This window comes from Pteropus alecto, unplaced genomic scaffold (genome assembly GCF_000325575.1).
Source record: "Pteropus alecto unplaced genomic scaffold, ASM32557v1 scaffold98, whole genome shotgun sequence".
NCBI lineage: Eukaryota > Metazoa > Chordata > Mammalia > Chiroptera > Pteropodidae > Pteropus > Pteropus alecto.
This window is the reverse complement of record NW_006443570.1, coordinates 585,664-599,766: the sequence shown is the minus strand read 5'-3', so window position 1 is coordinate 599,766 and position 14,103 is coordinate 585,664. Positions and strand designations below refer to the sequence as shown.

General features: G+C 53.0%; 2 protein-coding genes and 1 pseudogene across 2 annotated transcripts in view; 2 read left to right on the top strand and 1 right to left on the bottom strand.

The window, feature by feature from the left end:
- The window catches only part of LOC102884638 (signal transducer and activator of transcription 5A), a 19,297-nt gene extending 10,697 nt beyond the window's left edge, over positions 1 to 8,600 (top strand). Inside the window, exons 8-18 of the mRNA XM_006924605.3 lie at positions 7 to 409; positions 1,767 to 1,854; positions 1,955 to 2,077; positions 2,472 to 2,564; positions 3,056 to 3,262; positions 3,848 to 3,942; positions 4,037 to 4,167; positions 4,634 to 4,789; positions 5,476 to 5,527; positions 5,834 to 5,938; positions 7,179 to 8,600. Coding sequence (XP_006924667.1) covers positions 7 to 409; positions 1,767 to 1,854; positions 1,955 to 2,077; positions 2,472 to 2,564; positions 3,056 to 3,262; positions 3,848 to 3,942; positions 4,037 to 4,167; positions 4,634 to 4,789; positions 5,476 to 5,527; positions 5,834 to 5,938; positions 7,179 to 7,341 — 1,616 coding nt within the window. The 3' untranslated portion in view covers positions 7,342 to 8,600. The remainder of the gene's footprint in view (positions 1 to 6; positions 410 to 1,766; positions 1,855 to 1,954; positions 2,078 to 2,471; positions 2,565 to 3,055; positions 3,263 to 3,847; positions 3,943 to 4,036; positions 4,168 to 4,633; positions 4,790 to 5,475; positions 5,528 to 5,833; positions 5,939 to 7,178) is intronic.
- Positions 6,257 to 6,375, top strand: LOC112473239 (annotated as a pseudogene).
- Positions 8,601 to 11,507: 2,907 nt separating the features above from the next.
- The window catches only part of STAT3 (signal transducer and activator of transcription 3), a 50,221-nt gene continuing 47,625 nt past the window's right edge, over positions 11,508 to 14,103 (bottom strand). Inside the window, 3 exon segments of the mRNA XM_015599301.2 lie at positions 11,508 to 12,113; positions 12,751 to 12,863; positions 13,150 to 13,192. Coding sequence (XP_015454787.1) covers positions 12,058 to 12,113; positions 12,751 to 12,863; positions 13,150 to 13,192 — 212 coding nt within the window. The 3' untranslated portion in view covers positions 11,508 to 12,057.

Here is a 14,103-nt window from a genome sequence, read left to right as displayed (position 1 = left end):
CATGGGCTGCCCTTTTCCTCTGCAGCCCACGCCAGCTGCTGAGTTCGTTTCCCTGCCTCCCCGTTCACCATCATCCCCCCGCCAAATCTCAGTGGTCTCCCTGGGAACAGGGTGTCTGCCATGTGCTCTCTCTTTGCCTGCTGAGCCCCGTTCAAGGTGCCTCCCCACGTGGAGGAGGGTCCAGAGCCCTGTCTCCTGAGGCCGCATCTGGTCACTTGTGTCCCCACAGCACATTCATCATTGAGAAGCAGCCCCCTCAGGTCCTGAAGACCCAGACCAAGTTTGCAGCCACCGTGCGCCTGCTGGTGGGCGGGAAGCTGAACGTGCACATGAACCCCCCGCAGGTGAAAGCCACCATCATCAGCGAGCAGCAGGCCAAGTCCCTGCTCAAGAACGAGAACACGCGCAAGTACGTGTGCCCCCCTCACGTCTGCCCTTCCCCGGGCTCCTCTGGGACCTGCCTCTGTCCTGCACCTGGGGTCCTCGTGAAAAGTCAGCATGGCTTCCTTCCCTGCACATTTGTCCTGACATTGCAGATGTGTCCCCCCAGTTCACTCTGTCCTGGTGTACACTCTGTTCCTCCTGCTAAGAGGCCTTCTCAGTCCCTGCTGTGCCTGGCACACAGTAGGTCAACAAGGATTGCTTTGCACTGCTGGGGTGTTCCAGGATCTGTGCTAAGCACTGGGACACAGCGTGATTTAAACAGAACTTGGCGGTGTCCTCACCCAACCTCTTGACTAGCAGAGCAAGCAGCAGACATGAGAAACGATTACTGGGGTGTGACAAGGGAGACATGTAGGGTACTGTGGAAGTGGGTCACGGTGCGGGTAGAGGAGAATGACAGTCTCAAGCTGCAGAGGGACTACGAAGTAGCTGGAGAAAAGGCGTGGAGAGAGAAGACTTTGAGATGAGAGAATGTGGGCCTTGTCCTGAAGGAGGCACATGGCCCACCCACAAAGGGTGCAGTGAATGAATGAATGAAGGAGTGAGTGAGTGAAATGGAAGACTTGGTCATGTGTATGAGTGCCTACATGTGGTCTGAGGATAGGAGGAGGAAGAAGACAAAGAGGTTCTCAGTCTCGTAGAGCTGACATTTTAGCTAGGGAGAGAGACAGTCACGCACTTGGAAAAATAAAGCAGTGTCAATACGTGATGGGCCCCAGAAGGAAAACTAAAACAGGGTGATATTAGAGCATCTGGATAGACATGGCAATACCACATGGGTGGTCAAGGAAGGCCTTTCTGAGGAGATACTTGAGTTGAGACCCGAATGAGAAGGTAAAGAGTGGTTTGGGGCAACAGGAAGAGCAAGTGTAAAAGTGCTGAGGTCGGCACCAAGCTTGCATATTCAGCAAGTGGACAAGGCAGTGTGGCTCGCTGTCCTGAGTGAGGGGACAAGGACCCACCGAGGCCAGGAAGATGGGCAGGGGTTGATCACTGGGATCTTTGTAGGCAGTGGTCATGATTTTTTATTTTAAGTGCACAAGAGGCTGCTGGAGGCCCCTGAAGGCCCTCACGTCAATCTTGATGCCTAAGGAATTTTTCACCTAATGGTAGAGACCCAGGCCCTACCCTTGAGACTTTGCTTGGGAACTCTTAGGTTGATAAGAAAGTAAAGCCAGAGACACACTGAGGGACGCGCTTAGAGGATGAGGTAGGGGCTGAGGGCAGGGCTTTCTGGGGTGAAGACCCCGGCCCAAGGCTCAGACAGGACTATGCCCCTGGCCTGGGGCCTGTGTGGAGATGGGGCTCCCTCTACTTCACAGCGAGTGCAGTGGAGAGATCTTGAACAACTGCTGCGTGATGGAGTATCACCAAGCCACTGGCACCCTCAGCGCCCACTTCAGAAACATGGTGAGGACAGGGCCTGGCCCTTGGAAGGGAGGTCTGCCCAGAGCTAAGTCCTCGTTACCAGCTCCTGTCTCTCTGCCTGCCCTTTGACCCTGCCTTATAGTCGCTAAAGAGGATCAGGCGTGCTGACCGGCGAGGCGCAGAGTCTGTGACAGAGGAGAAGTTCACCGTCTTGTTTGAATCTCAGTTCAGTGTAGGCAGCAATGAGCTTGTGTTCCAGGTGAAGGTGAGGCCCTGGTCTCCCATCCCTCGCGGGGTACCCAGGAGGGTGAAGGGACCTGCCTGAGGCCGCCCAGCTGGTTCGGGAAAGCCAGAGAGCTCTGAATCCTCTCTCCCACGGTCTCAGACCAGTTACCCCGTGATGCTATCAGAAAACCTACTTTCATTCTGCCGGTGCCTGTTTTCGAGGTTATAATCTGGCACCAGCCCACAGAATTTAGGCGATGGGCCAAGAAGAAATATATTGTGTTTTTGTGTTTGTTTTTTTGCTTTGGCTTTGTCGGGAGGGGCTTGTGGTTGGGACTGTGGGTAAGGAGTGAGGGTTGGGAGTCTTGCCTAGGTAGAGGGTAAAATGGTGGTCGTACACCCACCCTCAACTCATATTCTTTTGACTCCCCTAGACCTTGTCCCTTCCTGTGGTTGTCATCGTTCATGGCAGCCAGGACCACAATGCCACCGCCACCGTGCTATGGGACAATGCCTTTGCTGAGCCGGTGAGTCCCCAGAGCACCCCCACCTCCAGGCTCCAGGAGTCTCCCCCAGTCAGCTCCAACCCCTCCAGGCCCCTGCCGATGGTTCCCCCCTCCCACTCCCAACCAGACCAGAATAAGATGAGGTGAGAGAGGCAGCTGGTGTGGGGGCCTTGCCCTTGACATGTCCTCAAGCTCTGTCTGGGCTCCGGTCTTGGGACTGGGTCCTTCCAGGTCTGTGAGCTTGGTCTTCAGGCTCTGGTCCCTGATCTTCCTTAAGATTATGGTTCGGGTCCCTGATCTTTGTTCTTAATCCTCTGGTCTGGGTCTCTATCCTGTACCCCCACCCCTGTGCCCCTGATCCCCACCTTCCTTTCCCTTGTGTTTGTCTCCTTCTCCGGATCTTTCTCAGTCTCCTCTGCCTCTAGGTACCTATACACCTGTGTGTCTGCATTTGTGTGTAACTATTTCCTGCTCCCTCAATCTGCCTTTTTCCCTTCTTCTCTCCCTCTCAGGGCAGGGTGCCATTTGCCGTGCCCGACAAAGTGCTGTGGCCGCAGCTGTGTGATGCGCTCAACATGAAATTCAAGGCTGAAGTGCAGAGCAACCGGGGCCTGACCAAGGAGAACCTGGTGTTCCTGGCGCAGAAACTGTTCAACAGCAGCAGCGGCCACCTGGAGGACTACAACAGCATGTCCGTGTCCTGGTCCCAGTTCAACAGGGTGAGGGACCCGCAGCCAACTGCCTGCCTGGGGCCTCCTGTGCCTTGCCGCCCCTCCCCCACCTCAGAGACAGGTTACTGCCTGAGGTCAGTACACCACCCTCTCCCGTGACCAGGAGAGACGGAGGCTAGTACCCCACAGAATACAGGCAGCTGTGAGAGCCAAAGCAGGACCACAGGAAGGAATCCAGAGCTGGTAGTCAGGATCCTTGGGTTCTAGTCTTAATTAATTAGTCCCGTTAACTAATTTGCCAAGCCCCTTCCCTTCTCTGTGCCACGTTTCCCCATCTGTGAAACAAAGGGGCTGGGCGGGAATGACTGTGGTGGTCTCATCCAGCTCAGACAACTTTTTGCACCTCCTACTCCCCACCCCATGGGGTTGTCTTAGACCCCTGTGTCCGAGAGGCCAGAGGCAAGTTGACTCTGGTTTCCTAGGATAGGGGTTAGGGGCTGCAGAGTGTGGGACCAGTAGGATGAGGAATTGGGACAGGGTCTGGGTAAAGATAAGAGGGCGCTGACTGTTTGCTGGGCCACCTGTGATGACAGGGGCACAAGCCCTGACTTGGGGTTTCCTGGGGCTTCTCAGGAGAACTTGCCGGGCTGGAACTACACCTTCTGGCAATGGTTTGATGGGGTCATGGAGGTGCTGAAGAAGCATCACAAGCCCCATTGGAATGACGGGTGAGAAGCAGTGAGCACGGCAGTGGGAGGGGCAGGGGCCCAGGGGGCAGTGGCTGCCAGCCCAGCAGTGACGCTGTATGCTCCATGCACCCAGGGCCATCCTAGGTTTTGTGAATAAGCAACAGGCCCATGACCTGCTCATCAACAAGCCCGATGGGACCTTCTTATTGCGCTTTAGCGACTCGGAAATCGGGGGCATTACCATTGCCTGGAAGTTTGACTCTCGTGAGTGCCCTATTCTGTCCACCCTCCAGCCCCCATGGTGCTGTCTCCCATTTCCTGGCTCCTCACTCTCTGTCTCGCCTGCATCCTTAGAAGGTACCCAGTGGGGAAGCTCAGAGTATGGAAGGGACGTTGCTCAGAAGCTCATCCCCTTTCTATCATTTTCCATTCTGGAGAACCTAAAATCATTGGCCCTCTAGACTCCAGGACCACGGAGTGAGTCCTTCAGCAGTTTCATGCTCTCCCTTCTCTGCTGTGACCCAGGCTCGTTGGTGTCTACTCACCCGGTTTGCCCAGTACAATAGTCCCAAGGCCACTTCCTTACCTTATGCTGGGGAGCACAGGGGTGGGGTTGCGGTGCAGGCTAGCAGAAGCTTGGGTATCTCCACAAGTCTGCCCGAAACCCCCACAACCCTGATCCTCCTCCTGACGGCGGTGGATTGTGGGAACGAGCTTGTCCTTTCCATAGCTGATCGCAACCTGTGGAACCTGAAGCCATTCACCACGCGGGACTTCTCCATCCGGTCCCTGGCTGACCGCCTTGGGGACCTGAGCTATCTCATCTACGTGTTTCCCGACCGGCCCAAGGACGAGGTCTTTTCCAAGTACTACACTCCTGTGCTGGGTGCGTCCTGCCCCGATCCTCCCAAGTCCTCCTCGGCCCAAGGACACATTCTCGGGCTAGGCTCTGGGGATTGCCCAAGAAGAGCCCAGGGGCCATTTCCCTGTGGGTTTTGGTCCATGGGATGGTGCAAAGCACATGGAGAGGATTCCAGGGCTCACAGATGAAGAAAGGGAAAGCGAAACCTCTGAGTCTGTTTTCTTCTCTGCAAAGCGAAAAGCTGAGTGCACCCTCGCTTCTGCGCCCTTGGAAGTGCTGAGGGAGGAGCTGGGATAATGCAAACCCATTGAAAACAGCACTACTCCCCTACTCCCATCTTTATCCACTCCCCTCCCACTACTCCCTTCCCTCAATCCTGCTCCTGGATTGAGTGTGGGAAGCAGAGTGGACAGGGTTTTCCTCTTCAGCCCGTCCCCAGCCCGTTGGTTAGGTTTGCTCCTTGGAGTTGATTCTGCTTCCCTGGCAGGATGGGGAGAGAGAAAGAAAAGGGCCAGAAAAGGAAACGGGAGAAGGGATGAGATTGCAGCCTGGGTCTGGGTGGCCCTCAGCCTGGGTCTGTCGACAGGTGCTCACTGGGGGCCTGTGGGAAATCTCATCCCTGCTGAGGCCCTGGTGACATGGGGAGGAGACAGACTGCATGGGTGAGCTCCCAGACACCTGGGTTCTCATCACCGTTTTCCCCTGGGCAGTTAAAGCAATGGACGGATACGTGAAGCCACAGATCAAGCAAGTGGTCCCTGAGTAAGTGCCCAGGGTCCGGCGCTGGTCTCCTGTTGCCTCTTTCCTCCTCCCCTGGCTGTCTTCACCCCTCACTGCTGCCCTCCTCTGCCATTCATGGGCCTGGCGTTCCCTTCCCGCTGAAACCTGGCTCAGCCTCAGGGAGGGAACTAGGCTTGGTCACCATGGGGCCAGTACCCAGAACTCCCAGGCCCAGTGGGCCATTTGTCTTTCTACACCTGAAAAAGCCATGAAGATCTCCCTAAGCCCCTCCCCAAGTCACTGGCTGCCCCGAGGCCAACTGAGGCTCTGCTCTGCTTCCTCCCACAGGTTTGTGACATCTGCAGACTCTGCAGGGGGCAGTGCCACCTACATGGACCAGGCCCCCTCTCCAGTCGTGTGCCCCCAGGCTCATTATAACATGTACCCGCAGAAGTAAGTTGTGTCCTCATGGGCTCTGTGGGGAGGAACTGGGCACTTGGCCTTAGGCTGGACCCTGGAAGGCTGGTGGGTAAAGGAATCCAGAGCTTCTGTAGGTCTGAGACCACCCAGCCAGGCCTGGCTCCGGCACATTCCCAGGTACATGGAGGGTGAGAACAACCAGTGAAAAAAAAAAAAACCAGAGCATTTTGAAGCTACACATAGCAGGGTCCTTGCTGTGCTGCTGACTAGCTGTGTGACCTTGAGAAAATTACTGAGACTCTCTGATGCTCAGTTTTTCATCTGTAAAATGGAGGCAAGAATACCTTCCTCGTCTACAGCCATGCCACCCTGAACAAGCCCGATCCCGTCTGATCTCGGAACCTAAGCAGAGTCGGGCCTGGTTAGTACTTGGTTGGAAGACCACCTAGGAAGACCAGGTGCTATAAGCATAAAAAATTAAAAATTAAAAAAAAATAAGGGATTGTAAGCTTACAAGGTCCTTGTAATCTGTGAGGTCAACCAAGGGTTGCCTCGCCTAAAAAAAAAGGAAAAAAAAGAATACCTGCCTCAAGGAATTGGGCTCAGGACGGCTGTTGTAGAGGCTTCACACGGGGCACCTATGGATGAGGTGGTCATTCTAGCTTAGGAGTTGGGTGGGAACGGGGTGTCAGTTGCTCCTCTCAGGAATTCCGGGGGTAGAGAATTAATTCTCATCTGAGCTGTGGGTGGCCTGGGTTGGATGTCTGGGTGCCTGGGAGGCTCAAACTGTAGTGGGATGACCACAGGCTTGGTGTTACAAAGACCAGAATTCCAATCCTGATTCCACCTGCCAGCCTGGTGGCCCTGAGCAAGTTCCCAAGCATGGCCAAACCCCATCTCCTCCTCTGTAAAGTGGAGTAAATGCCAACCTTACAGTTGGCTGGGAGGCCTAGAGTGGTTATAAGACCCAGGCCATCGTAGGTGCTCAGTGAATTGTGTCTAGGACTTCATGGAATAGCGTCACAGATGGGCAGAGCTCACTGGCCCAAGCACCTCGTTTTACAGATAAGAATAGGAAGAGGAAAATGAATTCCCTGTGATCACTCAGTAAAGTAGCGAGAAATGAGACTGGGGTGCCTCCCAAAGAACCAGAGACCGACTTACTTGATTTGAGGGGGCCGGGGTCCAACCAGAGCTAGTCCTATTCCCAGGACACCGATGTGAGGACCTTGAGACAGGCCAGCTCCCTCTGACAGCCCCCTCTCTCTACCAGTCCTGACCCCGTCCTCGACCAGGATGGAGAATTCGACCTGGATGAGACCATAGATGTAGCCCGACACGTGGAGGAACTCCTACGCCGCCCGATGGACAGTCTGGACCCCCGCCTGTCCCCGCCAACCGGTCTTTTCACCTCTGCCAGAGGCTCACTCTCTTGAATATTTGAATCCTACACGTCTCTCTGGAAACAATACTCAATGTGAAGGGTTGCCATTAATTGCGATTTTAGTATTGCTGTGTATATTGATGCCTTTGCGGGCAGCACATGTACCCGTGCGTACGTGTGTGTGTTTGTGTACGAGGTGTGTCTGTCTCACATTCGCAGTCCTGGGTGGGCGGCTGCAGCAGCTGCAGCAGCCACCTTCTTCTTCAGAGCAAGGCATTCTGAGAGCCCTCTGAGTCTGTCTGTTTAGAAGACACGGAGCTGCTTCTGTCATGTCAGGTACTCAGTACAGGTAAAACTGTTCCTTGACCTGCTCAGTGGCTATCTGAAAATATTCAAGGAAGGGACTAGAGACAGGTAATGTCTCTTAGCTTAAGTTTTACTCCTGGGTTGAAGCTTCGCCGTGTGTGTGTGTATGTGTGTGTGTGTGCGTGCACGTGCATGCACACGCGTGTGCGCCTGTTCTCACACACATGTGTTGATCTATTGATTTTTCCCTCAGGAGGAGGTTGGGGTTCCCTGCTGAGTAATATTTTATACTTTATCTAATGAATATGGACTCCAGACTTCTTGTGAACTGAGAGCTTATCTAGGCCGTGGCCATGTCCCCAACACAGCAGAAATAGGTCATTTGAGTCGGGCCTGTCAAAGCTGCTCTGTGTGTAATTTCTTGACCTCTTGGCCACCAGCCAGGAGTGTGATGCGACTGCCCATCCTCCTGCTATCTCTTCCCACCCAATGTCCCCTCCCCTCCATCTGGCCCCAGCCTTCTTTCCTTGCCTCTCTTGCTTATAGGAAGGGTAGGAGAAGAGATGGTGGGTCTAGGACATGTGGGTGAACAGGGCACCCAGGACTTGCAGGGTTAATACCCTCCAATCCTGGGAAAAAAAACCTGCAGCAAGAGATAGCAGAAAATCAGCTGCTTGCTGCATGCCTGTGGAATCTGGAGTGAGGGGTGAAAGCTGATCTCTGCTTCCACTCTGCTGGGAGGTGGAACCTGGAAGAGGCCTCATCACAGTTGCATAACCGGCTGTGGTCTGAGAAGGCCTGGCTCCCAGCCTCACTCCCTCTCGGCCCTCTGAGGCTGTCTGGCACACACCCAAGGGCAGCTGACGGCAGGCGGGTGAGCACAGGAGAGCAGGGAGCCCCAGGCTCAAACCTCTCTGACGGCAGGTGGGGATGGGAAGAGGGAGTCTTTTGTACTTTGTACATAGGCCACACATTTGTGAAAACAGTGTTTTGGAATAAAATATTTTTTTCATAAAACTACCGGTGTGGCTCCTTGTTGGGGAGCCCTGGGTAACGGGGATCACTAGAGCTGGAAGCGTTTTGTTCCTTTCCTCCCGCCATGGCGGATGCTGTAATGTGTAGCCTGGGCTTCAGCTCTGCTCCCTCTTCTATGGTTTTAAGGGTGCCGACCCCCTGGAACGATGTCAGTGCTTCTCAGAAAACTAAAGAGCTAGGACTCGAGGTCTTGGGAAAAGATGGGGCAGGAATTAGTGGGGTAAAGGGGCGCAAGGAACAAGAAAATCTTTGGTCTGGCCTTTCCTTATCAGCTGCCACTATGAAGTTGACAGCTGAGGGCCAGGGCCAAAACGACTCAAGCCTCATCGGGCCAGGGTCGCCGGAGAGGCCCACAACAAGTCCCCTTCCCCTAGCCTCTTCCCAGGGACCAGAAGGTGGCACCATCCCACTGCCACTGGGTTTTCAAATGGTCAGCCTGAGACCAGGAGAGAGGCTGAGCAGAGAGCAGGATGGTCTCCCCATTTGGACCCTACTGGCACCTAGGTGCTGAGTCAAGGGGCTGTCACTGGGGTCCTTGGGGGGAAGAGGAGTAAGGACCTGCTGACAGGGTTTCTTTAGAGCTCAAAGGGAGGGAAGAGGGCCTCCCAGCCAGCCGGAGGCACAGGGGCCTAGAAGCGGGTGAAGGGAGTGGGTGGGTAGGGAATTTTTTTTCAGCCACGCCTGAGCCTGAGCCTTAATCTGAACACACTAATCTCCCTTCCATCTCTGCAGGGGAAGGAGGCTCGTGTCTCACACCCCGCTAGGCTCCTCCTGCCTCATACTCGCTAGGTTCCTATTCCTAGGCTCTGTGGTACTCAGCACAAGGGGAGGGGGCGGGGGAGAGCTGAGTGGGCGCTGATGGCTGTGAATTCTCACCACTGACTGCTAGCTGGAGCAGCAGCCAGTTAGTTGTTTAGTCGGTCGCCACTGAGTGAACCGAAGAGAAAGTGATAAGGGAGCAACCTTGGAAGGGGAGGCCGTGGGGGTGGGGTGGGAGTATCTCCATCCCAGCCCCCCTTAGTTTATCTGACTCCAGACAGGAGGCTCAGCTTGCAAAGGCCCCTGGAGGGAGGAGGGAGGAAGGAGGAAGGGAGTGGGAGAAGGGAGGTCTCCACAATGACACCTCTGTGCCTGAAGAGTATGACCCCCCACCCTGCTCCTCCAGGGACCCCTCACCTGGAGGCCACTGGCTAACATAAGATGGGCGGTACTCGATGCCCAAGAAGTGGGCCTGTGTCAAACTCAGGAATGAGGCTAAGGCGACCAGCCTAAGAGCAGGGGCCACCACCTCCTCTCCATGGGGAAGGCTCCCTCAGGACTGAAGCAGGGGAAAGGGGAACTTCCACTGGCCAGACACAGAGCTGCCACGCTATCAGACGGGTCCTATATAACTTTTATTTTTGAAAGTTCAAGTAGATACAGCAATATACAAAAAAAAAAAAAAACCCCCAATAATATAAATTTTTACACTATGAAGTAAGTATACATTGGAATTTGATGCAGAGGCCAGGACAGGAGATTACAAACCACGGTATAAGTAGGTTAAGTGATAGATGGGAACACCTTGGCTGGGCCGGAGTTGGAGAGGGGCAGACAATGGAGAGAAAGCGGCCAGGTCCTGGAGGACCTGGTTCTTCAAGGGAGCGGCCAGACCAAGTCTCAGCTCCTCTCAGAACTTTGTTACAATCAGAGTTAAACCCCAACACACGCGCTACCTCAAAGCCCCAAACTTTGCAATATCCTCTCCAGAGAAGCCCGGATCCTTGCCCCAGGTCCCTCTAACCTAAATCTTTTCTCAACTCATGAGTCAAGCTTATTATGAACAAAAGAGAGTTGCTGGAGAAGGGACAGCTCTGTACTACTTGTCAATCATTTCAAGTACTTGTCAATGAGGACAGGGGACAGGGATGGCCAAGGGCAACACTTGTTTGTCTTGGAGAGAAGATCCTCATCCTCGTAATTCAGAAAAGGGCTCATTTTGGTGTAACAAACGCATTCCATAGAAATTCTGGTCAACGGAGACAAGGTGGTTTTGGACCACCTACTGTTGCCAGGCCTCTGGGGCGGAGGAGGCCCCAATATCAGAGACCACGTCTCACCCTCCTCATTATTCCGAAGTACACGGTAAATTCGACCTGTTCGGCCTCATCTGTGGGGGCCCCAATGGGTAAGAGATAGTCACCAGTGCTGGGGGAGGCTGGGGGCACACGCCCTCGCACGGGGGATAGACTGAGTTTATCAGTAAGCCTTGGCCCCTGGCTTTACCAAGTGAAGAAATGATTACAGGTGCTGTGGGAAATCATCAAGAAACTGGAATAAGAACCATATTCCCTGAGCTCAACCAGACCCTTGGCTGGGGCTAAGTCATGGCTAAGTCACGTTCAACCTGTAACTCTCTCTCTCTTACACCAGGAGGTCCCGAGACCAAGATTCCTAAAGCAAACAGTACAAGGAACCTTTGGACACTGGAAGGAGCCATGTCTCAAGGGGGGGTCAGGTGAACTGGGGGAAGGAAGGAGAATCACCCCATCCCTCATAAGGCACCCACAGAACCACCTGGGCTCTGAAACAGGAGCGCAAGTTTAGGGGGAAAGGGAAGAGGGGTGGTAAGCGCCCCTATGCCCAGCCTTACCTACCAATAGGCCAACGCATAAAAGGGAAAATAAAAACTGTTTATAAAAAAAAGTCTAGAATGTTTAGGTTCTCCTTCAGCCTTCCTATTTCAAAACCAAAGTCCAAGCCACAGCTTCAGATGTCTTTTAAGGGTTGGATCTGAAGCCCATTGCAGGGTTTATATAAAGTATCAGCCTGAAGAAAGCTGAATGCTTAAAGCACCGAAGAGGCTATTAACTGGGTTTTCTTAAATACAGAAAAGGCTATGCTGACATGGTGTTCTTTGCCCTTTAATTTTTTTTTTTTTTTTTTTTTTAAATTTAAAAAGAAACCTAGGGGCTTTGAAAGTCCTATCTTCTATTTGGACGTTAGCAAGGTTAAAAGTGCAATGCCAGGGGTATGTAGCTAGAGGCAGCCTGTGGCATCAGCTTACAGAAATAGGCAGAGGGATGCCGCTGGCACCAGGAGGCACTTGTCTAACAACAACAAGCTGCTGAGAAAGGAGGGCAGGGGAGCGAGAGAAGACATTTCCTTTTTCTCCTTCTTGCCACCCCTTCTCCACATCCCCTGATCACAGTCTCAGAGAACACATTCTTATTTGCATTTAGGTAAAAGCATATCACCCACATTCATTCATTTCTCTATTTTAAAAAGTGCCCAGATTGCTCATAGATAGATAACAGAAGTAAGAGACTTAAAAAAATCTGGAACCACAAAGTGAGGAGTTCAGACGCTCTGGGGTTTGGCTGCTTAGGGTGGTGGAACACAGGAGGTGCCTCCGTCATGTCTCTCCGCAGATTCAGTCCTCGGCTCCTCACATGGGGGAGGTAGCACACTCTGAGGTCAGCTCCATGTCGAATGTGAGGGACTCTGGAGGGACAGACAAGGAGAGCTGGGTCAGTTGCCTGAGCCCTTCGGCCAGCAGGGCACACACTCCTAGCCCTCAGGCCACTGCTGCCATCCAGTCTCCCGCCCCTTACAGCCAAGACGAGCCTGGGTAATCCGGATTTACTCTCCTTCCTCTAGAGGCTTGCCCTACAGAAGGGCTCCGTCCCCTCCCTGCCTTAACTCATTCCCAACTCTTCATGTTTGGGAATGACTCTGGGCTGCCATGTTGAATGTGGCTACCAAACACTGGAAACGTGGCTAGTCCACACCGAGACGGGCTGGAGCTGCGAAACACTCAGTAGATCTCACACTCAGTACGGGAAAAACCTCATTTATTTTTTCATACGCGTTGAAATGATGGTATTTTGGATTTATTGGGTTAAATAAATTGTATCATTAAAATTAGCCTCACCTGCTTCTTCTCACTGTTTTTAATGTGGCTACAGGAAAATTTACATTTACACGTGTGGTGCACATCCCGTTTCTACTGGGGAGTTCTGCCCTAGAACCGCCTTCTACAACCCACGTGACCAGCTAGCTCGTGGCTCTGCACACGGGACATCGCGCGAGGGGGACTGAGTTCCCTCACAGGGACAAAGTCCGCCAACCAGATACTCACCAAACTGCCCTCCTGCTGAGGGTTCAGCACCTTCACCATTATTTCCAAACTGCATCAATGAATCTAAAGTGCGGGGGGACATCGGCAGGTCAATGGTATTGCTGCAGGTCGTTCTGTAGGAAATGGGGAGCAGTGGGAGGGGAAAGGGCCGGGTTGACAAGACACAATGGAGAAAAAAAAAAAAAAAAGAACAAAACACACACACACAAGCCATCAAACTCTGGTCTCCAACAGAAAAATAAAAGCTCAAGCTTTTTAAACACACAGGTCACTTTGAGTAGTGAACAGAGCCCAGGGCCTTCCAACCCTTTGCAGGATAACTCTCGCCCAGGGTCCCGTTCCCAGGGGTGACTGAGGACATCAGAAATGAAGGCAAAATTGGGAAGGGGAGCCACTTACGGTGTCACACAGATAAACTTGGTCTTCAGGTAGGGGGCAGCACCTGGGAAGAGGAAAACCGGGGCTTACTGATTGTGACCCCACCGTGGGTCCGGGGCAGGAGGAAGCCAGCTGCCTCACCAGGGCTGACTTGAAACTCAGCCCATCCTCCAGCAGAGACCGTGTTGAGCCTCATCTCCCTCCATGGCTACCGTCCCTCACTGTGTACTATCTGAGGTTCTAGGCGCTTCAACTTGGAAGGAAGTTCGATTCTTTCCATAAAGCTTTCCTTAACTGCAGAGACTTTTCAGCACCCCCTGGTCCCACCTGAGCCGAGATGAATGCCAGCCTTTCCCTGGACTGTGTACGTTTAACTGCCTGTATGTGGTCTAAAGGTTGTCTGCCGGCTGGGTCATATCTCTTAGATAACTTCTCTACATGCAGGAGTGGAGCTTCTACAGTCTGGGCACGGCATCCTGCTCAGATGCCAAGGTCACCAAGTCTTTAAGAGACTGTGAAGCCACTAATGCTTATGGTTCCAAAGCTGAGGGTTACACCTGCTATTCCGATTGGCACCAATCTGTGCCTATTACATTTTTAGGTGAGGGTATCAGTAACTTTCCAGTCGGATAGCTACATCACAAAAAAGCAGCCTCTCTACAAAGGGAAGACGTCTGTGGGGCAGTACAGCTGGCTCTGGACTGGAAAACGAGAGGCCTGGGCCTCCTTACGTGTTCAATAGCTAACAGACCTGGAACAAGGCGCTTTCTCATGTATAAAATAAGAGGGAGGGGAAGAGGGAAGTGCCTGTCTCTGCCATTTATAATTCTTGTTCTATGGTTAGTAATATGAGGATTGGAATTAATGAATTTTCTGTGCTAAATGCTTACACCAAGAGGTCAAGGAGTTTGGAGACATTGGCATAAAATCTGAGGAATTCAGGTGAACAGATGACGTAGGAGGCATGGGGCAGGG